General features: G+C 42.6%; 1 protein-coding gene across 1 annotated transcript in view; it reads right to left on the bottom strand.

Annotated features, from left to right (window-relative positions):
• Nucleotides 1–16,836: 16,836 nt before the first annotated feature.
• Nucleotides 16,837–24,465, bottom strand: part of DPP10 (dipeptidyl peptidase like 10) — a 480,192-nt gene continuing 472,563 nt past the window's right edge. The window contains exon 26 of the mRNA XM_090045898.1: nt 16,837–22,191. Within this exon, the coding sequence (XP_089902024.1) occupies nt 22,054–22,191 (138 nt within the window). The 3' untranslated portion in view covers nt 16,837–22,053. The remainder of the gene's footprint in view (nt 22,192–24,465) is intronic.

Raw genomic sequence — 24,465 nt, 5'->3', positions numbered from 1 at the left:
CCCCTGCTGCAGGCAGAATCATTCCTGACTAAACCATCATAGACGTGCGTTTGTCTAAGCTATTTTTAAAATCTTTGGGAATAAGTCTCAATCATAATTACCAGACATAAGGCCTAAAACATCAAAAAACACCCTTCTAACTTGTCATAGGTAAAGCAAGGTGATGAGAGCCCTGGCAATGATCTGCTGCTGCAAGGACAGGTGGTAGTTTGCTAAAATAGGCTTAAGAGGTCCACCGAAGAGGACCAGGCCCACTCCCCTGGCTACAAAAAATGCAAAAATCACACAGTCCCTGCCAATCTAACCATGGGGTAAAATTCCTTCCTGATCCCAAATGTGATCCTGGGAGGATAAAAGCATCACTCCAGTATGAAATACATAGGAAAGGATGTTTCAGTAATAGTGGGCCACGTACATTCCCATCCCAACTCATACTGTGTTCTTCAGAGTGCAATTCACCACTGAATTCTGAAAGTTGCTGGCTATGTCCTTTAACTTAGAAACTTGGGGAAGTACATTGGACAAACATGAAGCAATTTCCATTCCTCCAAAGGGAAGAACTTAAGTCATTCCCCAGAAGTTTGGGGAGATCAACATGCTATGTTCGGTGCAGAAGAAGCGCAGTTATTTTACTTACTGGGCTGGCACAAAAAGGGAAAACTTAAGGTATAATCTGAAGCACATTGAATCAATGGAACCAGTGAAATCAGTAGATTCCTACTGACTTCATCAGGCTTTGAATCCATCCCTCTAATGATCACCACTACATTTGAGTTTGAGACTCTTTTAAGGCCCCACGCGACAAGAAATAGGACTAGATTTACATAGCTTAAAATGTGTCAGGTGTTTAAATGCCAGACTGAATCAGATCCTACTAGAAGGAACACGGATATGAATCCCATGCTAAAATCTTCTCAGCCTGAGATAACCAGTTTTCTCAGACCCTATCAAATTGAGTAGGCCTGTTTCTATCTTCAGTATACTTTAAGGGTAAATATATTGAAAACATTTAACTATAAAGGTCAGCGGCTTTATATTAACAGTTTGCTGGAAACTAATCTAGCGGTTGTTGTCAAAACACCACTTTTCAAGCATAGCCTTTCACTTAAAGGATTTCTTAATATAGTATCTTTGCCTTTTAAAATATAAAAAGAGATCTAGGCAACAGATGATATCAGAGTTATTATTATTGTCCTTTTGGCCCTTCAAATCATCTCTATCAATCTTGTGCCTATTTTCTATGGTCACTGCATTTAATCCTATAGCTGAAATTTTCATTATTTATGGTATCCAACAGAACTTTGCAATTTCACGCTGTAAGCATTTTAAAATGATTTTATATTGTAAATGTCACTTCATTCACATGAAAAGAGTCACATAAATTAGACAGTGTAGTTCTTTTGTAAAACATTCACCTCTAGAGATAATGACTCATCTTCTGGTATATGATGCTGATATTTTTCAAAACTTTTTAATTTTGGAAGAAAAAAAATACAGAATGGCTAATCTATATACGATGCAGAAAAAGGACACATCAAGAAACAATGTAATCAGAGCACAGAGAGACGAATGTTACTTATAATTTTTTCTATTGATAACTACAAAAGACCACAACTGGGAACAGAACTCTGTTTTGAAGGGCACTGCATAACCATGTAGCAAAAAATAACCCAGGCCAGAAGACCTACAAACTACACAGAAAAGGCCAGAAAAGGTTAGAAAAGGTCACATCATCATCCCATTTTACAGCTAGGGAATGAAGATGCAGAAAGATTAAGTGATCTGCTGACATAGGAAGTCTATGAGATCAGATTTCCTGTATCCCTATTTCATTGTTTTAGCCATAAAAAAGTTACCCTGGAGATTTCCTTCAATCCTATGATTCTGTGATTTAGCAAGGATTGTCATCTTGCCATTGAGCCAAGTGTTGTGAGAGGGTTTTTGTCCTTTTAGTACACACATCACCTACATGTTGAAGTCACTACACGTGGGATAAATGAAACTGCGTATGGCCATTATAGTGAAGGACTGATTTGGGGGGGAAAGATGGTAATTGAGTAGGCACATGCATCCTGCAGAACAGGTTGGTAATAATACTTAGATTTTGTTTGGGCTGATCAAAGTGATTAGCTGAAAAGCCATAATTTCATAGATATTTGGGCTGGAAGGGACCCTGAAGGATCATTGAATTCAGCCCCCCCTGCCCCAGGGGCAGGAAGTCAGCAGGGATCATAGGATCCCAGCAAGATAAACATTCAAATGTGTCTTGAAGGCGTTCAAAGTATGTGCTTGAACCACCTCCAGCAGCAGTCTCTTTCAAACCTTGGGGGCTTGAACTGTAAAGAAGTTCTTCCTTATGTCCTGCCGGAAACAGTCACGACGGAGTTTGTGACCATTCAACCTTGTCATCCCTTGGGGCGCTCTGGTGAACAGATGTTCCCCCGGATACTGGTGGTCACCCCTGATAAACTTATAGGTGGCCATCAGATCACCCCTGAGCCTGCACTTTTCCAGGCTAAAGAGCCCCATGGCTCTCAGCCTGTCGTCGTAAGATCTGTTTTCCTGACCTCTGATCATGCGCGTGGCTCTCCTCTGGACTCTCTCAAGCTTCTCCACATCCTTTTTGAATTGTGGAGCCCAAAACTGGACGCAGTACTCCAGCTGCGGCCTCACCAAGGCCGAGTACAAGGGGAGAATGATGTCCCGGGATTTGCTTGAGAAGCATCTATGGATGCAAGCCAGCGTTTTGGTTGCTTTACTAGCTGCAGCATCACATTGAAGGCTCATGTTCATCTTGTGGTCTATCCTGACCCCCAAGTCCCTCTCGTCTGTAGTGCTAGTCAGCGTAGCACTGCCAAGCCCATAAGGATGCTGCAGGTTTTTCCTCCCAAGGTGGAGAACCTTGCATTTTTCGGTGTTAAACACCATCAGGTTCTCATCTGCCCATTTGCTGAGCCTGTCAAGATCTGCCCGATGGACTGAATGCTACCTGAGAGCAGGATACCAGTTAGGCCTGCGCAAGTCAAAGACAGTCAGTGGCTCAAGCACCCATGTCATGAGTTTTGCCTATCAGCAGCTAGCGGTGCGGGGCGCCAGAACCCAGAAGTCCCTGCGCCAATCCCTGTGACAGCTGGCAGGCGTTGTGGCCACGGCAGGGGTAGCAGGCCTGCAGCCTTTGCCCTACTGCGCCTTTACACACACAGCGTCTCCCATGCCATGAGTTTTGCTTGTCCACAGCTTGAGGTGCAGTTCTCCCCAAACCCCTCCACTGATCAGACTTTGTGGCCTCAGCCGAGGCCACCACCTCTGCAGTTTTCACCCCCCCCCCGTGACATAACACATAGACGTGACATGAGTTTTGCCTTCAAGAATTTGGAGCACAATTCCCCCTGAACTCCTGCACTGATCTTTGTGAAACTTGGCAGGCTTCATGGTCTCAGCAGGGACTACAATCCCTGGAAATCTCATCCTAATCAGACTAAAAACAAAGTTAAAGATATTTTATTGTTCCCCCATTATACTCTATGGCTGGATCTCCAAAGCAGCTCTGAAGCGCTTCAGAAAACTTAACAAAGACAGAGCTTCGACCCAGACATGCTGCTTCGGATGCCAAAGCATCTGAAGCTTCTCCGGATCTGAAGCTCTGATCGAAGCCTCGCACAGCCCTAATACTGATACTAATCACTAAAATATGATGAGCAAATCTCACTTGTGGAAAAATGCAGGAGCCAGGACACAGCCTTATTTGGTGCCATTCATAATTGGAAATATATCACCACTGGCCGATGCTCTGGCCATTATCATAGAAGCAATGAATGGCAGAAATAAACCTGTACAAAGGATTCCAGAGTCCCCCAGAGATTTCATCGTCAAAATCTTTCAGTGTATCAACATACACCAAATAAAGATTATGGTTTTGCTTTCAACCCTTTTCCTGGAAATAATAGGCTATAGAAGTCGGGCATTCAGGAATTCATTGTGAGAACTAAGGCTTCACTACAATGACTTTTAAATCTGTGTAGTATCAGCCGTACAAAGTTTCTTCCATCAATTGTGAATTAATGTTTGCTTTGTAACCCATGCATCTATACAGGTGGGCAATATTCGTATCTTTGAAAGTTTCTGGCATGAACTTTCTTTTCTTACAGAAAAAGCCATATGAGCTTCCCTGGGCTACAACAAAGTGTCCCTTAGTGTTACAGCAAAGTATTTTTCCTTGTAACAACTTCTCGATTGCAACGGTGGTCTTTTATAGGGTTGGGATACTGCAAAAATATTCTTAATTCAGAATGTTAATTGCAGACGCAAAGTATTAACTATTTCTTCAGATCTCAGAAGGCCATTTGAGAAGTAACCGCAACTGTCCCCTCACTAATCAGGTATTTCTTTGCCATACTGTATGCATATAGGAATTCCTATATAGGAACCTGGGTGCAGGCAGGGCCATACTGAGCATGTGGATTAGCAGAATGCAGCTGGTTTTGCTATAGTCTATTCCACCACTTCCCCCCACCCCCCACTTATCCTCCTGACAACTAATTGAACTGCCTACTTCATCTGATTTGCCAAACCCATTTTCTATCCAAACTCTGCTTGGGCTAGGTATGTCTGTGGTACCTCTTCTTGTCAGACATAAAAATCATTGCTGGAGGTCAATATAAAGAAGCGCATTGCATAAAGCAGCTGTTCCCCAGCACTTTCATTTCCTTAGTAGGCCACAGTTTCCTTGTACTCACAGCTGAGCTGCCAAACTGTTCTTGCAGTAGAGCTTTAGGCAAATATACAGTAGGGAAGCTGTTATCACAATTTTTCCCCCCTATTCCTGATTTCCAAGATTTTTCCCTCACTCTCCTCAAGGCATAGAAGACAGGAGACAGACCCAAATATATTCTTTTTATGTTCATTACATCTTTATGTATGTACTCATATGCATGTCTATCTTTTCTAGTATCACTGTTTCTCAGCATGTTATGACCATTAATGAATGTCTTCACAGTACCCCTGTGAGGTAAGAGTGTATTATCCCCATTAACAGTTGGAGAGCTTGGATATAGAAAAAGTAAATCCTAAATCATTTCGGATCAAACACTAAATATGTACAAGAGCTGAGAACTACACCTACATTTTCCAAAGCTGAGGACATGCAGGCTAGGGAAAGCTAAAGTGAGTAACAAGGTATCCCCAGAGATCTGTTCTGGGTCTGGGAGGGTTCAATATTTTCAGTAATCACTTGCAGAAGGAAACTGAATGTTCATTTAGTACTTAAGAACAGTCCTAAAACCCTCCCAAAAAAATATTGTTAGAAAAAGGAGGGCGTTCAATTTTTGCTTATATCCATAGGGGACAGAACGAGAAGCAACGACCTTAAACTGTAACAAGGGAGATATAGGGTAGATATTAAGAAGCACTTTCTAACTAGAAGTGTGGTTAAGCACTGGAACAGATTACCTAGAGAGGTTGTGGAATCTCCATCATTTAGACATTGTTAAGGGCAGATTGGATAAACATTTGTCTGGGATGGTTTAGACAGGGATGACCTTGTGCACAGTGTGAGACTAGACTCTCCTCTGGCCACATTTTTCTTTAAATTTATTTCTATGAATTATCTGTTGTAGACTGTTGCTAAATCGCTAATATATTGTGAAATTAATGTGATCATGTTTAAGCTAAACTAAGTCAAGTCAATGCTGGACCATGTATCGCTATCCTGCAGAGATTTCTCATGTAGCAATAACAGTGGATACAACCAGTGGGGGGTTGTGGACACCATCACTGTCCCTGTCAGACCCTGTTACAGGGGGAGCCCCAGAGCTCCTGTCTCATACTGCAGCTTTTCAGGGTGCCATGCTCAGCAGGGGACAGCAGCACCAGTGGCAGGCAGGGGGGCTTTTCCTGTACTTGCTTATTGGTACCGCCTACAAATTGTTCCCCTTGGCCAGGAGCAAGTGCTGGGAGGAGGAACCTGAACGCCACTGACACTGCTGTCTCCTGCTCAGCCAGGCACAGGAGGATGCCCCAGAGCTGTTCCTGGCCTGCTTCAGCCAGGAGCTGCAGGGAGCAGCTGCGTAGGGAGCCTAGCTCACCAGGGACAGTGGCAGTGGCATGCGGGTTCCTTTTTCCACCACCTGCTCCCAGCCAGCAGATAAAATGGGGGGGGGGGCAGGAAGAAGCAGGTGCTGGAAGAAGGAACCTGTGCCTTCCCAATGCTGTCTTCAACTGGGCCTGGCAGCCTGCACAGTCACTCTCTACAGCCCCAGGGTGAAGCTCTGGGATTCCCCCTGCCTCCCAGTCAGCCCCAAACAGTGTCAGAGGAGGGCAGGTCCCCACTTTGTGTGCCTGCTTCCTGCTTGGCTCCCCTCCCAGCCCAGGGACTCCAGCCCCACCTCACTTCCCACCGTCCTCTGGTCTGAGGGGCTGTGTGCTGCACCCCCGGTTTGGAAATCCTTGATGTACCCATGGATATAACAATGTAAAATGGCATCTTTATTATAGCGATATCATTCTCAGTAGTATATTTATCATCTCTGCATTGATGGCACTGTGTTTTCTCTCATACCATGTGCCCCCAGGTAAGACGCACTGTTTTTCTGAAGACCGAATTTAGAAATGAAGATTTTTCCAGTAGTGACCTAGACCTGGCTTTTTCATGGAGAGGCAATGCTGCAAAATGGCTGCCAGCTTCTTTCTAGGGCAGCAAACAGAAGAGATAGAGTTCAATAATGGCCCTTTCACAGTTGGTCCACCTCTTCTGCCTCTCCCTCTCCCAACTTGCAGCAGTGCCTCCATACTTCTATTCTAGTGAAGAAAAATCAGCTTTCCCCACTAAAGACACACATCCAAATTTTGGAGGGCTGATTTTTGGAAATAGGTGCATATAGTATACAAGTAAATATGGTATTCTTAAACATAGTGGCTGATCTAGTTGGGGATATCATCTTGTGAAATACGCCTCTTTAAAATGTTGTCTGCATCAGTTAATACTCTGCATAATATAATTAAAGCCACCTAAATGGGGCGTTGTTAACCTGGACAATCAATTCAGTTGGACAGCTTCTGAGCATGAATGTTTTTCTGTCTGTTAAATTGAATGTGTTCCTTTGCTTTAATGGAACAATAGTAATTGCTCGAACCATATTGTTGGGATATTTTTTCAGCCTTAATTGCCATGTCATCTGCAATTAGGGATGTTAATATGGCTGTTAAATGTCACAACTAGCTTGCAGCTTTTGCTCACTTCTTGGCACACATTGTTGCACTTCAGAAATGTCCTGCTCTGTATTTTGTTTTATGTTTTGATATGTTTGAAAATATGTTCTCTGGCAACTTAATCAATTTTATGCTATAATAAAGGACACATAAAACATAACCAAGTTTGTCTTGAATGAACTGAGCTGCAGTGGTCAAGCACGGGAACATTTGTACAGACTTCATTTAGATAAGAAGCGGGGTTAATTGGGGGAGAACTACAACTAGTCTGGTGGCATCTATAATAAGTAGCTTGCTCTAGACCTGGAAGTCTGAAATAAATCTAAAGCCTACACTTCCAGTCTTACTAGAGACATACGCATTCACTCACACTCTGACTATTCAGGAGTAGCAAATACCTCATACTGGCAGAGAGATATTTCATAAATCACACACATTTTCCCATTGTGGTAAATCCTTTTTTTCCCTGCAGTAGAATGATCAATTGAAGCTCTAGACTTATAATCTAACACCAGAGCACAGCCCCAATAAACTACAGTAGGTAAGGACATTACCTACAACATCTATTCAATGCCTGCCTACAGTTGTCAGTGCCTTAAGTTTGGCTTATGTGCAATTTTAAAAATGTGAGCTGGAACCAAGGTTTGAAAGACAAAAATCAATATTTCTGTGGCAATGGTGCTTGTGATGTGACCCCAATTTAATGGTTTTTAGGAAATTCTTAATAATCCAAAAAGGGTCGGGGTGAATTTAAAGCATTAACAAGCTCTCAGAAAAACTCACAAGGAACAAAACCTAAAATGAGAGTTAGCTAAAAACTGAGCACTGGTGCTAGCAAAAGTGACATTTAAGCATGTTGTTGGTGCAAAGCATCAGACTATAGCCTTATAAAACTCGGCTTGAAAGCGATCTTTGCATTAAAAAAAAAAATCTCATTATTTTCTAATTGTTTGGTAGGTATACTTTATAATGAATTTTTGTACTTCAGTGCTTTGTGATATAGCCTTCTTATCTTCCCAGGGTGCCACACTTGAGCTGTGACAGCCATGGAGGAGCTAGGAGTGACTGATGTGCTGAGTGGCTATTGATTAATTAGCATGTGTTTGACTTAGCTGCTCAGGTTAGACTTTGAAGCTGAGATTCAAAGATCTTGCCTCACGAAAAAAACAAAAAGGAAAATGTTTATCGCTTAGTTTCTTTGCAAGTCCTCTGTTGACTGTATTATTCATCAAGAATATAATCCTAAATAGAAATACCAAAGAGGGCTTTTTTTTTTTTGTCTCTTGCATGGAATGAAGTGGTCAGTCGCGGTAGATATTCTTAATCCGTCAATTCATCAGCTAGAAAGCACAGCAAGAGAGCTTCTGTCTCTCATGTAGCAGGTGACTGACAAACACAAGCACTTACTGACAGTATCTGAAAACTCTTTACTTTGTGCCACTCCAGCTAGAAGGACTTCATGCAGGGCATATACAACACAATGCTCATAGGTTAACTGCCTAAATGACGAGGGGTTGGGAAATGTATAGGCCTCTAGATGTGGATTTACAGTTTGTTCTCCCTAAAGACATCGGGCCCAATAAAAGAATAAAGCTCCTTGTAAGGTGCCATAGTGCAGATGGAGTTAGAAAGCTTAGAGATATATAAGAACCCCACAGACCAACATACGTATCTGCACAAAACCAGCAAGTACCCCAAATACACCAAGGAAGCTGTAATTATACAGCCAAGCCTACCAATACCACCAAAGAATACCTGCAGTTGTCACCTCAGAATTCTCAAAAGTTTTTTCACCCAACAAGAACAGTCCTCCAGAGAGATAGACCATGCTTTCAAAAGAGCTACCCAGATACCAGGTGAAGAACTGCTGCAGTACAAAAGGAAAATCCCCACAAACTGCACACCATTAATTATGACATACCATCCTTCCCTGGAACCTGTATGAAAAATCCTCAAACACTTGCAACCCATGCTAGAAGAAGACCCAACTTTTAAAGAGATCTTTCCAGAACCACTCATCTTAGCCTTTAAACAAGCATCGAATCTTGCCAGCCTCATCATCAGAAGCAAACTTCCTATGGCCTAAAGCACACCGAATGGAGCCAGACCACGCCATGACAAGAAATATAAAACCTGCCAACACATCTCCACCACTCCCAAAATAACTACACCCCACAACAGAACCATTGCCATTCCTGGATCTTATACCTGTACCTCCAGAAATGCAATGTATCTCGTTCAGTGCACTAAATGCCCTGATGAAAAATATGTAGGAGAAACCAAACAACAACTGTGTACCAGAATGAATGCACACCAACAATGTATCAAAGACAAAAATACCCAATTATCTGCAGGTGGCCACATGTCACAAGAAAACCACTCTCTCCCCAATCTCTCAGTTCTAATCCTCAAAGGGAATTTACAAAACACCTTTCAAAGATAAGCCTATGAACTTCATTTCATAAATCTACTGGACACAGAAAATCATGGACTACGTTTAGACAGTGGATTTATGGCACATTATAACCAACCTGCCATCTGATCACTGCAGACCTGTAGTTTGTATTTTGGCTTCTATTCTGCCCAGGAAAGCACACAAACACCAACAGACTTTTCCTATGCCTGAAGATGGGTGTTTGTGTCTGAAATCTTGCAAAGAACATTTTTTCCAACTATTTAGGTGATCTTATAAAAGATATCATATGTGCCCAAAGAACCTGGCCTGCCTGCATCCTTAGATCAACAAGGCTACAACCAACAACCCTAGAGACATATAGGCAACATGTTGCTGGAATTACACTAAAGTAAACCCATGCATACCATTAACACCTTTTAGCAGGTTATGCCAGCTTTAGGTTATCATCATATTACTTGCATTTCAGCATAACTCAGTTTTAGACCCAGTCTCAAAGTAGAGCATGTACACATGAAGTCATACCCACAAACTAACATATAGCAAAGTAGGAGTCCATCTTTGGCCAAAGTGCATACAGTCTAAACCAGGGGTGGGCAATTGTTTTTGCCAGATGGCCACTTAGTGAGTTTTGGTGAGCTGTTGAGGGCCACAAGGGTAGCCCCACCCCTTGATAGGTGCCCTACCTCCACCATCTTGGGACTAGAAGTCCTGCCCCTAATTCCTGACCTTTGCCACCAGAAGTCCCTTGCTCCAGAAGTACTTTTTTTAGGAAGGGGGTTTGCCATCTTGAAACTGGAAAAAAAACCCACCAAATCATATATTTAAAAAATTGAAAGATCTACTATAAGTTATTTTAATCTTATTTTTAAAAAATGACCTGATTTATGTGTGCTTCTGTAGTATATCTAGAGGAAACTGCATAATAGTTCAAAATACATTCTTACTCTTGTACATTGTTGCGGGGGTTAGGAGGCATATGGGAGGGACATGGTTGAGGAGTGTGTGTGTGGCGGGGTGAGGTATGGTGGGTTGAGTGTGGGGATTATGGAGGGCCCTATAGCATACAGCTCCTGTTCTCCCACCCCAGTCCCCAGCCACATATGGTGGTAGCCAGTGGGACCAGTTTGACCCAGCCCCATAGCATGCAGCTCCCAGGTCCCACATGGCTGCACCACCATGTCCAGTAGTGCTCCTTCTCGAGTCCCTGGCCACATGTGGAGGCAGGGTGCAGTATTAGCCCCACCCAGCCCCACAGCAGACAAGTCCTGCAGTCCCACCCGAGTCCCAGGTTGCAAGTAGTGGCAGCATGTAGGACCAACCACACTCAGCCCCATAGCACACAGCTCCTGTGTTCCTGTAGTGTGTGAGGCAAGCCCAGCCTGGCCCTATAGTGCACATCTTGCACTTCCAACCCTCTTCCCCGCAAAGGACATCTCTGGCCTTTGGCCCAATGGGGCCCTAACCTAAATTTCCACTCTGGCAGGGAGGGAGGCTGGAAGGAGCCACAGGGCAGCCAGGCAAAAGCCTGTGCTAGGCAGAGGCTTCTTATCTCTAGTGCTCTAGGCTTGGGGCTGGGGTGGATCAGGCCAGGCCAGGCTGGGGGTGGTTGCTTTGCAACCAGAGCTGTACCTCCTGCAGGGATGCACCAGTTTGCAGAGGGGCAGCCTAAGGCCAGGGATCATAGAGAGCTTATGAAGGGGCCCCATGGGCCAAATGGAATTTCCTGCTGGACTGGATCAGGCCCATGGGCCATATTTTTCTGGCCATGATCTAAACTAACAACAAGAACAACCACAAATGGATGTGGGATTGGTTATATTTACTGGTGACATTCACAGTTTGCAGGTGTGAGAGATGTGTTTTATTTTGCTTACATATGACGTTAGTTAACCATAAAGCATGGTCTATCTATCTATCATATGTATGTTGTGTATGTAATGTATGGCTACATACATTAAGAGCTACGTTATGCAGTGTGCCAAATACAGGTGTGCAAAGGATGAAATGCAGAATATAGCATGGAAGATGGACATGCGTCTGTTATGATTATATAGACTTAGAGGTCATTGTTTGTACATGGGTAAACAAGAACAAAAACCACCAAACAATAAAACGAACCAATGATGATGGAAATATAGTGCATACAGTAATTGCCTAACTGTGGTTAATATTGTAGCTCCTGATATTACAGAAATATTTTTAAATATGAGTAAATATAGGAGCTGCTTTTTAATCTAGCTATTATTAGTTGAGTCTTTAGCCTTTGGATACATATTAATCCTTACTAACAGACTGAACCATAACAACAGACTCACTGGCAGTAAGAACTCTGATCCATCTGTGACCATTTGAGTGGGTGTCATTATAATGTTACCAGTATTAAAAGACAACTCATACCCCTTAGGTTTTTGATGATTAATTGAGACAAAGGTCAGAAAACTCAGAGTTAAATTTATCTCCTAAACTCATGCTGCTATGCAAATGAAATACATTAATGAAGCCATTGGTTTTAGTCTGATGTTTCAGGTCTTTTGGCCCCTGACCTTAACATTATTTAAACAGCTATTTGAAGGTGACTCTTTGAAGTCGATAGGACACCAGTCCCGCACAGAAAATTCTAAAGAATAACTTCTGTTTGAAAGACTTTTACAGTATATTATACTTAAATAACTTTTATATGCAAAAATCTTACAGCTGATGTTCTTTGAATTATTAAAGCATGTCACTCAAGTACATAGTCATGTTTTTTGGAAAATGTACATTTCCTGCCCCCCATTAGTAAAAATGCTAGCAGATTTTTTTGTTTGTTTGTTTTAAGGATCAGATAAAAAAAAAAAAACCCAACAACAGTATTTGCTTGTATTTTCCACTCCAACATAACACCATAGAAAACTACAGCTGAAAGGGACCATAAGAAATCATCTAGTCCATCCCCATGCTAAAAGCGGGATCCCCCCTGCCATGTCAGACAAATGTTTGTTTAAGTTGCAGATAAAAACGCCCAATGATCAAAATCTGCTGCAGCGTTTAGAAAGTTAGAAAGTATTTCTTAAGATCAAACTTAAAGCTCTCTCGTTGAAATTTAAGCCCATTGCTTCTCGTTCCATCCTCTGTGGATACAGAGAACAACTAAGTACCCTCCTCTTGATAACAACCTTTCGATTTGAACACTCAAAACGCCCTTCAGTTTTCTTTTTCCTAGACTAAATGGGTTCCTGTTCATGAGCATGGAGGCTCGATTAATCGAGTGGCAATTACTGCACTCCAGCAGCCTCCCTCGTCTCATGTACCAGCATCTCCATGTTTAAAAACGGCAGTGGGGGCACTTGAACTAAAGCTCGTTGAATGAGCTGCAGCATTTTAATTAGAGCGGCTCTTGGAGACACTCTAATTAAAGTGCCACCCCCCCATCTCCAGAACAAGTGTAAAAGTACCCAATATTCTCAGTTCTTTCAAACTTTCCTCCTATGCCAAGTTTTCATGCCTCATTCTTGAGGTGTTTTGCCCAGAAGTGCTTGCAGTATTCTTTCCACTGCTGAATCAAGTGGAATAAAGATTTCCTAGATACAACTTTCCTTTTAATATCCCAACATGCTGTTAGTTTTTTTTTGTTATCCTCGCAAAAATATTACATTGTTTATTCACATTGTGATCTACTACAGCCCTTGGGTCCATTTCTGTAATCCTGCAGCCAAACCTATAGTTCCCCATAGTATATTCATGCACATGGGATGAGCTCTGAGCACATGGGATGATGCATGTGGCGTGTGCTCTATGAGCTCATCAGGATCTCTGTGACTGAGATGCAACCACATCTCCTTCAGCTGTGTGGTTCTTGCTCAGTGAAGAGATTTCATTGTGCATGTGCCACGCCACTGAAGGAAGGGCATATAGTTGCAGTCAAGGGTTGCCAATCCAAAAAGTTTTTTCCTGACAATCTGCAAACTTTTCCTGACAATCTTTGTTACTGACACATTTTTTTACTGTCAGTAAAAAAAAAAAAAAAAAAACCTAAAAAAAATTGGGATGGAAGTCTGGTGTGACCGCAGCAGTGTTTTTACACCCTGCTGCTCCCCTTGCTCCCCCACAACAGCAGTCCTCCACTCCCGTTCATCCCACACTGTTGCATCTCATACCATACTGCCCCCCAGGCATATCCCTGCTGGCCGCATTCCCCCTACCCCAGGATGGACTCCCACCTACCACCTTTCCTCTTCTCCCTGCTCCAACCTGGACACAAGGAACTATGGAGGCTCTGAGCCAGAAAGGCATGACAGACACCTCACTGCGGGGCACCGAGCCACATTCCTGCTTAAGCATCAGGTGGTGTTGAGCCGTTTTCTTTGTCCAGCATGGACACTTGCCTTGAATACAGCTTCATTCAGGGTAGGAGTCTTAAAATCAGCTGAGGACTTACTTTCTCAGAGGCAAAATTATTTTTTATGGCATTTACGGACAGGTGACTTTAGGCTGTTTCTTTAAGGACTGTTGGCAATCCTGCCACAGTTGCTCAGGGTGACCCTTGATGGCTGTGAGATCTCAGAACTCACTGGCATATCAGGAGAGGTCCTGCTGGAGCACTGCATGTGGCATGAGCTCTATGAGCTCACCAATGCAGGGTCTTCCATGAGTCCTCACTTTCAGCACTGGAGCCTGCTCCTGTTTCTCCTTCCCTTCCTTTCCCTCCCCTCCCCAAAATCAGAAGCAGAGAAAAGAAGGGCAGGAGCAGCAGCAGCACACATCCCCTGGGCTCCATGAAAGCAGGGACTGAGCATCACTGTGACTCACTCGGCTTGTCCCCTCCTTTCCCCTGGTGCTGAATGCAGAGCAGGGAGAAGAGGGAGGGAAAAAGCAAACAGTCACAGTGTCCAGAGCTACTTGAAAGCACAGACTCTGGGCAGACCTGATACTGGAGCTCGGGTGACACATTGATGACCGCTGAGAACTCACTGTCACATCACAGTTGCAACCCCCCTTTCGATCCATATCATTTCTGTACTTGATTGATGTTTCTGGGTGGAGTATATTGCAGACGTCCTTGTTGAATTTCATCCTTTTTAATTCAGACATTTTTTCTAATTTACACAAAGCCATTTTGCATCTTAATCTTTTAAGCTAAAATGCTGCTCCACCCAGCTTCACAGCACCTCTGGTGCGTCATGGATTCCCAGTTCTTTTACAGAATAGGAACCACAGGTCCCAGTGAGCTCTAAGGTCATTTGCCAACATTGATAGACTCAGGAGTGGACCTTCATGTCCTAACTAACTTGATTTTTTAACCACAAGGCTAATATCATTAAAATTATATCTTACAAAACGCTCTTCTATTTAACTGACATTGCCAAGATATTTTACTTTCTTTTATGCTCTTGATTTGTTTCTTTGTAACAGTGTCCAGTTTTGCATTCTCAGTTAACTGTGGGCATGAATATAACATGTGTGAGGTCCTAAGCCAGCTGTAAATCTGTGATAGTATCACTGAGGGCACTATCCCCACTTGAATTGGGTCAAGTCAGTGGAGTTCAATGGTGCTATTTTGGTTTACATAAGCAGAATATGCAGCCCAGAGCTATAATTGTTAGGGCCAGAGCTTCAACCCTGCTGCAACATGTTTGAACACACACGTTTCCTAGGTAGGAGAACCCTGGGAAGGCAATAGTATTCCTGGGCCACCTCCTCCTCCAGCTAGTAATGCTCCCTCTTGTATCCTCCCTGGCTGGTTTATGCCTTTTGCAAGTTCCTGAATATAGACTAGCATAGATGGTTATTACAAAAACATAGTGACCTTCCAACCACCTACACTCTGACACTAAGTCTGAGCAATTAAAAGGACAGCATCTCAGCTACTGATACTGTTATCAAGGACTTTTTTTCTTATCAGTATTAGGAATTTATATGAACCCTATCTTCATAGTATATGAGGACCTCAGAATCTTTAGTGGGTTATTTCACATTCTTGGAAGGATGTTGTAAAAACAAAGAAAGAATGAATAGCCTCATACTTAGGCCCCTGATCCCCACTGCTTTCAATGAGATTTAGACCCCAAAATACTTTTGAGGATCCTTTCTAACAGTGCACACAAAACATATAGGACAACAGTGACTGAACCCAGGCTTTCCCAAGTTTGAGCCAGTGCTCTAACCAGTGGACTGCTCTTCCTATCACCAGGGTCACCTTTTGTTGTGGGTTTTGATACATACGCTGGGCATGTGCTAATGCACATAACGTCAGGAAAATCTTAGTTCCAGGTTGACCTGTTCATATATTTTTAGCCACAGACCATTTGTATAACTCTGAGGGTACGAACAGACATCTCATTGACCTGGGACTGACTGTCCCTGGGTCTGACATGGATCACAACAGGAGTGGCATAGCCAGTTACGAATGTAGGCCTTCCAAGCTGCATCAATGCTCTTTCCAGTGAGCCTGGCTGGCTTGTCCCTGGAATGAAGTGCAATACGCATACAGTTGTATAAAAGGACATCACAGGAAACAAGTGTTAATGCACTTTATCTGACATATTTCAGAAGGACTTGCAGTGAACCAGTGGATGTGTATGGCTGTACATCCCCAGAGCAAATCACTGCCTATTTACAGCCTGAGTGTGGATGTCTCTCTGGGAATCTGTTCCTGGTCTGTACTTTGTCACTCTTGTTTAATTGTAAACTATATGAAATAGGGCCTTTTGCTGACTCTAGTATGTTGAAGCACCTGACAAAATTGAGCCCCACCTAAGTTAAGGCCCATAGGCAATAAGGGAACAACAATAATTAATGAAAACCAGGTGACATTCAGGTATTTTGAAAGGCAATAAAAGTAAAACTGTTAAAAGGAAATTATTTTCTACTGAGTGCTCAATTAATCGTCAAGCTCGATGGATAAGGAAGTGATTGATACATGATATAACCGACTGCCCCTTGACCCATGCAGGTAAAGGCACAATGGGATCTAAGGCATGATCCACATAATTGCAAATGTGGCATGGCAGGAGGCATGATTGTGGGATTGCAGATCAGATCCCCTAATGCCTCCTCCTGCACCAGCAAGTGTAATGTGGGCCTTAGATGAAGAGTTTGGAAAGATTCAAAATGGACTAGATAAGTAGATAATGAGCATAGTGTTGTGATAGTCAAAAATTAAATAGTAGTAGTAATAGTAAAATACACAAAAACACAGGTTAGCTCTGCAGCTGGCTTAATTTGGCATAGTTTTATTAAGGTGTTTGAGGATCTTGCCTAAAGAGTTTGGAAGAGATAAACCCCCATACACAGGACATAACCCCCTGTAATGGATGTAGGTAAGGAAGAAACTTTCCTTGATGGAAAAATATTTCATAAACATTAACAACAGTCATATTTGTTCTTTCTTTTAACTGGCTACTCTTGGAAAGAAGATTTTGGCCTGATATACTATAGCAACTCACTCATTTCCAAGGCTTCTTTGTTCAACTATCCTTATGAGCCCTTCTATTAAGTTTTAGCAATGTATAGTCATATGAATTAAAAAAAACCCAAACCCAAAAACACTGTTATATTATAAACTACTGCACTGGGTTTTGAGTATTTAAATAACAATTGCATACTGCATTTAATGTCTTCAAGGGATATAACCATATATAAATCAGTTGGATTGATTCAAACTTAAATAAAGTAAGAACTTTGTATTTCTGAACTGTTTACATAGGTAAAACTCTGATCTAATTTAAATAGCGGACCAGATACAAGGGTTAGTGCAAATCTGGGTAATTGCTTTGATGTCAGCAGAGCGACTTTACTGCCTGATCTGACCTAGAAAATTGAAGAGCATTAGGTATTTATTATTTACACACCAGTCTCTTCCAATAATATGAGCATTTAACTCTAGCTCCAGTGTAGGCTTCCCGTACCATGTTTGCTGTAGCTATTTTATGACAACACCTTATAGAGTCAGATCTGATGCTTGAACTTACCTAAGGGTGCAAAAAGGTGTTTGCCACTCCTGGTCTACATACACACAACTTACTTTAAGGGGTGTCAGTTTAATTTTAATGCTTTTCTTCTTTCCAGCCACTACTCCCTTTGGAAGTTACGTCTCATCTTAATCAAGTTTTAGCTGGGACAGTCCCCGATTTCAGACTGATCCTGGCCAGCTGTCGAGAATTATAATGGGTGCCCCATAAATGTAGAGGTGCAGGCTGGGGAGCGTGTGTGGCGCGGAGCAGTGTGCCCTGCAGGCGGACAGGTAGACACCAGTGCCTGCTTGCCATGCTATCTTGCCGACTTGTGACAGTGGTGGGCAATGTCCCAGATGTCTCCGATGATGTCCTGGATGTCTGGGATTTCTTTATGGCTAGCCTGCTTCTGAACCAAGTTTGATTTCCCTTAACCACATGCCCTGAACTCCTTTTACTGCTGGAATCAGCAAAGGGAACAAATAGTGTGCCTATAGGTATTAAAGGTTTTTCTGTGGAAGATGTTCTATCTAGTAATCAATATTAGTTTCTTTTATTCCCCAGAGATGACCGGCAGTCAGTATGAGATGCTCAAAAGCAGACATAAAATGTCAGCAATACTGGGCACTGCTTAGGTACGTCCCACTGTATAAAAGAAACTAGCAGGGGAATTCAGGGTTTCTTCTACCCAGCCTTTTCATTCAGCTGTTATTTTGGGCTTCAGGATTTTTTGGTATAGCTAATAAATCTGTAACAAGGGATTCTCAGTGATATCTAGTGTCCCCTGCATTTGATTACATCTGCCAATTTAAAATTGACACTCCCAAGTCTCCTGTCTGAGCATTTCTGGCTTAAAATCAAATAAGTCATCTCTGAGATGGCACCGATTCTAGAGAAAATGTATCGATCTGATTGTGTTCTCAGCTGAGTCTCAGACCTTAGAAAGCTAATAGTCACTCTCACCTTTTGGTCGTGGTTCAGTCATGGTTATACATGATATATATGCTTGCAATATCGTAATGACTGTAAAAAGACTAGGCTGAAGATAGCACACATTTTTCAGGTTAGGTCCTAAACAAGCCATGTCCCCAGATTGCAGTTTGTGTTAAAAAAGGCAATACATTGATCTCTATTAGACTGTATCAATCTAGAAAAGCTCCAGTAATATAAACAGAGTTTATAGCATAATCAAGATTACAATATGATCCATGATTTCTATAGGTTTTGCAAATCCCAGCATTTGAACCGGGCAGGGATACCAGAGAAGTACTTTTGAATGGTATGGACTGTTGGAGAGAAAATGGATTTGTTCTGGCTGTGTCCACATGAGCATGGACGTTTGGATCCCCAGGGACAACAAGCAGTGGTGCACTTTGTGCCGCCGCTAGTTATCCCCAGGAAATGCCTGCGCCACGTGCCCTTTGGTGTGTGGCACATCTATGGTGCCACATACCGCATGGCCATGCTCGTCTGAACATGGCCTCTGAATTTTTAGCGCTCTCTCAAAAATAGCCAGTCATGTCAAAAAAAAGATCAGGTTTAAAGGTAGTTGAAAATAACTATTTTTTTCAAACATTAAAAATAACTAGAATTTTTAGAAATGGACATAGTACTTAGATTGTGAACTTTCACCCTGATCTTTAAAGGGTGAACGTATACAATGCCTACCAAAAGGTGGCTCTGATTCCAAACTAGGACCTCTAGATGCTATGGTAGCAGAGAGAATATACTTATAAACTTATAAACTGATACCTACCCACTTCCAGGTATACAACAATAACCACTTTTGCCAAGAGACCGTATGAAAGGAATTATAATTGGTGCAACATGCAACAATTTAAATGAACGTAATGCTGAAAATTCAATCTGTACCCCTTTAATAGGACCAAAAGTATTGGTGCACAAAAAAACAAAACAAAAGGAAAGAAAACAAAAAAACCGCTTAATGCAGGTAGATTCAGGATCTGAAGCATGGTTTGTTTTTTTTTTGGTTTTTTTTTTTTTACTAATGTCATGCTGGCATGTCAGTGTTTTACAAACACTTCTAAACAGTAATAAAGATCGGATGCTTATCTTATGTTTCTTCTCCTGTTGTATGAAAATAAAATATCTACAGAAATATGTGTTTGTGGCCTATGAACAACGCTGATGCATGCTTGTAGTCTCATAAATAAACCAGCCAGCACATGTTTTGGGAGCATAACCTTTCTATACAGCATCTGTAGACCAAGCAAAGCCATAGCAAGGCTCTCAAGCCGTGTTCCCTTGTTTATACAAGCACTATGCAGGATTTTGTGTGTGCTCTTTAGGGTCAAATCATGGCTCAAAGGCAGCCAGCACTTTGTTGGGGCCCAGATTTTATTAAGGATGTGTTTGATAGAGAATACCTAGCTTGTGCCAGTGCATCAGGAAATCATCTATTAAATGAGTGGCATAGTTGAGGAAAATTTACAAATACAAATCCCAATTTTTTAATAATGTGGGTCCTGCGCCTATATTAAAAAGTGGAGGTAGCAGGCCTGTGTCTGACTTCTTCCTTGCTGTTCCTCTCCAAAATCTTTTAAAGTATCAGGGTAAGATGATAGAGTAGCATTTACATATATTCCACGGCAGACAGTTTGTGGTCCACCCTGCCACCCAGACAAGATATCATTACACATCAAAACTGTATTAGACTAATTGAAAAATAGATAAGAATTGCTAGTAAAACAAGAGAAATACTAAATATTAAAAGACAAAGACTTTTAAGTGTTCCGTAAAATCACATCTTTCAGACAAATTATTGGCATCATAAAAAATGCTAATGCTTAAAATTAATATTCCAGAAGAAAATAATGATTAAAAAGTATCATGTGAATCTGTTTACCTTTAAAAACAATGTTCATTCTTAATAAAATATGCAAAACTTTGCATTTCAATACTATAAGTTACTTTCCAAAAACTGGGTTGATTCCCTAAAAATTTAATCTTGCAAGAAATGAGACTTTCACCACGTAAAAAAGATGATAATGAATTATATCCAGAGGGGGAAAAAAATTTACATCTATAGTCATGTGACTTGCACAGCATTTGCCAAGAGCTTTCAGATACCTTCTGGAAGTTACCAAAAATTAAGTGACCATTGCAAGTGACCTAAATCAGTGAAGATAATATTCTGACGAGGAAAGGCAACAGGTGTGTTTATTTCAGAGTGTCAATTTCTAGGTCTGTAATTCATCTTGGCAAATAAATGGATGCATTTTGGGGTCTCCATTGGAATAAAGTGATAAAGCTTCATTTGTCAGGAGCTTCCGTAGCCACAAATGAAAGGAATATTTCATTTCTTCATAACACTGTTGAATTTAAATCCTTCTTGGAACAGACTTAATGGGCAGCTGGGGAATACCAAATAAAAACTGACAGAATGTTCCAGTAATGCTCCACCTTGTCGGAAATTAGAATTGAATCTGTGATCAGATGGAAGGGAGGGAGAAACCGGCTGTACGAAAGATTTCTTTGTTAGAAGAGTAAAGTATTACTCAATGGCGTTGCACATTATTAATAAAATTTCTTTATCTGAAACTATAATTTAATATTTATGTATCTAATTTACATGTGACAAAGTAGCATATTCTAAAATTAGAGGGTAACCAGCAAACTATTAACTACTATAAACAATACCAAAACACAACCCAACCATTCGGGAACAATAGATACATTTTGGACTGGGGGAGTATTTCAATTGTAGATATTGTTTTTAAACAGAACTGCTAATTATGGCTTGATAAACAGTTCAAGCTCACAAAGTTTTTCTGTTCAGGGAGTCTTGCATTTCTATATACATAAAGACCAAGAGTACACTACCAAAAATTCCCTTACTGGTTACTAGCAGGTACAGTAATAATAGGAAATGGCTGAATTCTTTTAAAAAAAATCAAATCCTTTTCTATATTTGTGTTATATGATCCACTGGACAATATTTTCCCTTTAAACAGAAACTAGAGAAAATACCGTGCCCTTTATTAACTCAACGTTTCCTTATATGTAGTAGACAACAAGGAATTGCACTTATCGTAACGTTACAGTAGTGTTAGCTTGCAGCTCACGTTTTAAAATATTAGTGGCCTTAATACTTACGATAGGTTGTGCATTATTCAGAGATGGATAAAGATGTGCATTGAAATTAAAAACCAGAGCAACTACTTACGGAACAAACAGTGAGGCTTAACATAATAAACATGCACTAACCCTACACTTATGCAAAACTAAGTTCTTTCCGGAAACTGTAACCAACTGTTGACCTTCCACAAAGGTATAGGTTTATGTCCCTTGGTAATATGTTTGGACTTCGCATTTGAATTCCAGTTTGTTAGCTCGTTGTCCGTAAATGTGCTGTTCCACTGTCATATCCTTTAGCTGCCCTTGAGCTTCTGCAGAATCTGTAATCTTACAGTCACTTTTATTTAAGGTTTTATTAAGCCTCAAAGTAAGTCTCCTTCAGTACTGTACAAGTAGGCTTCTTTACTCATCCTCTTCAGGTTCCTGTGGTAAAATTGGTGCCTCCTCCTTTAAACAAGCACTAAAAAACCCAAGGATTGTGCTGTAAAGGTGATATTTGCTTTTCTCAGATGCGATGTTATGACCTTCATCTGGGTAGATCTGGCAGAGGAAATGGAGAAAGGAAATAGTTTTAAACAGCCATTCAGCTCTTTAGAGCTCTGATTTTCATATTCTGATCTTCAGAGTGTTTTAGATGACAGCAGGACAATAATGTTAACGTTAAGCACTTTTATGATCTCAAGGAAAACTAATACATTTCAAAGCAAAATTCATCTTCTTGGGATTCAAAACCAAAATTAAATAACTATCGCATTGTAGTAGTAAAAGATGCTCCTCCGATACTGTGTTTAGGACAGCATTTCTGCCTTGGATTTTCAGCAGAGACAGCTAGGTGCCCAAATTCCATTAACTTCAATAGGATTTGGGTACTACCTCCTAGCAGGTTTAAAAAAACCCCAAAACCTGCCTCCTAAATATACAGTAAAAAGCCTTTTAATTCTCTCTCACACACCCCAATCTGCTTAATCCAGCACTCAGAACTTTTGCTTATAGTGACTGACTGTGAGCCATCTTATTTGACAGCCCAAAAATCAATGCAAACTTTTCCTGAACAGGGAGAAAAGGACTTCATGATGTGATGGAAATGCTGGGCACAGAGCAGCTATATGCCAGTTGATCTGGATATGGGCAGTATTTTAGGGGACAGGAATTCTCTCCCATCTTCAGATGATACTGGCTCCTGAACTTCTTTAATCAATGGCTGGAGTCATCTATGCTTGTCCTTTCCCTGGTCCTCTCCCTGTAGTGGGTGGATGGGGGAATATGATATACACAATACCAGCATGGATCCCTTTACACTTAAATTCTGTTTGCAGCAGAGCTGTGCTAGTTCCACTGCACAGGATCCTCTGAAGAGATGACAGGGGGGACTGGATTAGACTTTAAGGAAGAAACTGAATAATCTAGGTGAGATTATTTCCCTATTCCCCTGCCCCAGAACGGAGTACAGGCAGTTCTCGATTTACAACGTTTCAAGTTACAACATTTTGCACTTACAGGGCGTGTCCAAATGAGCATGCACATGCCTCTTGCCCCACCTCAAACCCCTTTAAGGCGGGGCAACAGGCACGTGCAGGAACAAAAAAAGTTCCCAAGAGTTTGCAGCGTAGGGAGAAAATTAGACCATTGGGTATCCAGGGGTCTAAAAAAATTGAAGTTTAAAAAAGTAAAGCAGGTCACCTGAGGCAACTGGAGGCTGGGTCCTCCACGAAGACACTCTGGCTGCCAGAGCATCTCTATGGTTGGCCCTTGCCCTGGTGCTGGTGAGTAAGGGGTTGGGGGGGGCTGGAGAACGGGGGAGGGGACCATGGGGGGGGACCCCTGATGGCCCCACCCACTCCCTCAGCCCCCCCGACCCCTGCCTGGTTTGGTTCCTCCCCTCACCAGCCCCCTGACCCCTGCTGGGGATGGCCCCTCCCCCTACTAGCCCCCCCAAACCCTCCTCCTTCTTCTGGGGATGGCCCCTCCCCCTGCCAGTCCCCCTAAGGCCCCCTCTCCCTGCTGCAGCCAGCCCCTCCCCTCGCCAGCTCACCCAAAACCCCTGCCCCCTGCTAGCCCCCCCGAATCCCCTGACTCCTGCCCTGGCTGGCCCCATCCCCCCCAAGCTCCAACATCCCTGCCTCCCCACTCTACAGCTTAAAAAAACCAAAACCCGGCACTTACCAGCAGCTGGAGCTGCTGTCTGTTGACTTATGCCCTGCCCACACAGTGCGGGGCAAGCTAACAGCCCCAGCAGCCAAAGCCTGGGCCCTGCTGCCCCTCTACTGCCCTGTGTTGCCCAGCGGGCTCTGCCTGGAGCCCCCCCCCGCCCAGCTGCTTTTAAGGTAAGCACAGGCTTTTTTCCCCTATTTTTTTCTGGGTTTTGTGATGGTGCCTGGGATTGTGGGCTTAGCCATGTGGGTCTGGGGGTGCAATTTGGGGGTGAGGCTGGGTGGGCAAGCCACTGGGGGTCTCTAGGGTAGTGGGTGGGGTGGGGCTGGGTGGGGCAGCACTTGGGGGGGTGCTGCAGCAACTGGTGGGGCATAGGGCCAGGAGGAAGCAGTTGGGGGGGCATGTGGGCCTTACTGTGAGCTTGGTAGCCCCTGTGGAGGCCATTTGGCCCCCACTGGGGGGTGCACCCCTTGTGTGGGGGCTCAATCCCCTGTTAGGGGGCCAAACCCCTTGTTTGGGGATAAACCCTCTGTTGGGGGGGCCAAACCCCTTGTTTGGGGTCTGTACCACTTATTTGGGGGCTGAACCCTCTGTTAAGGGGCTGTACCTCTTGTTTGGGGGTTGAACCCCCTCTTGGGGGGGCCCTGTTGGGGGACCAAACCC

This window comes from Crocodylus siamensis, chromosome 4 (assembly GCF_052110815.1).
Source record: "Crocodylus siamensis isolate JL-2025a chromosome 4, ASM5211081v1, whole genome shotgun sequence".
NCBI lineage: Eukaryota > Metazoa > Chordata > Crocodylia > Crocodylidae > Crocodylus > Crocodylus siamensis.
The sequence above is the reverse complement of the archived record's forward strand: the minus strand, read 5'-3'. Positions and strand labels throughout refer to the sequence as shown.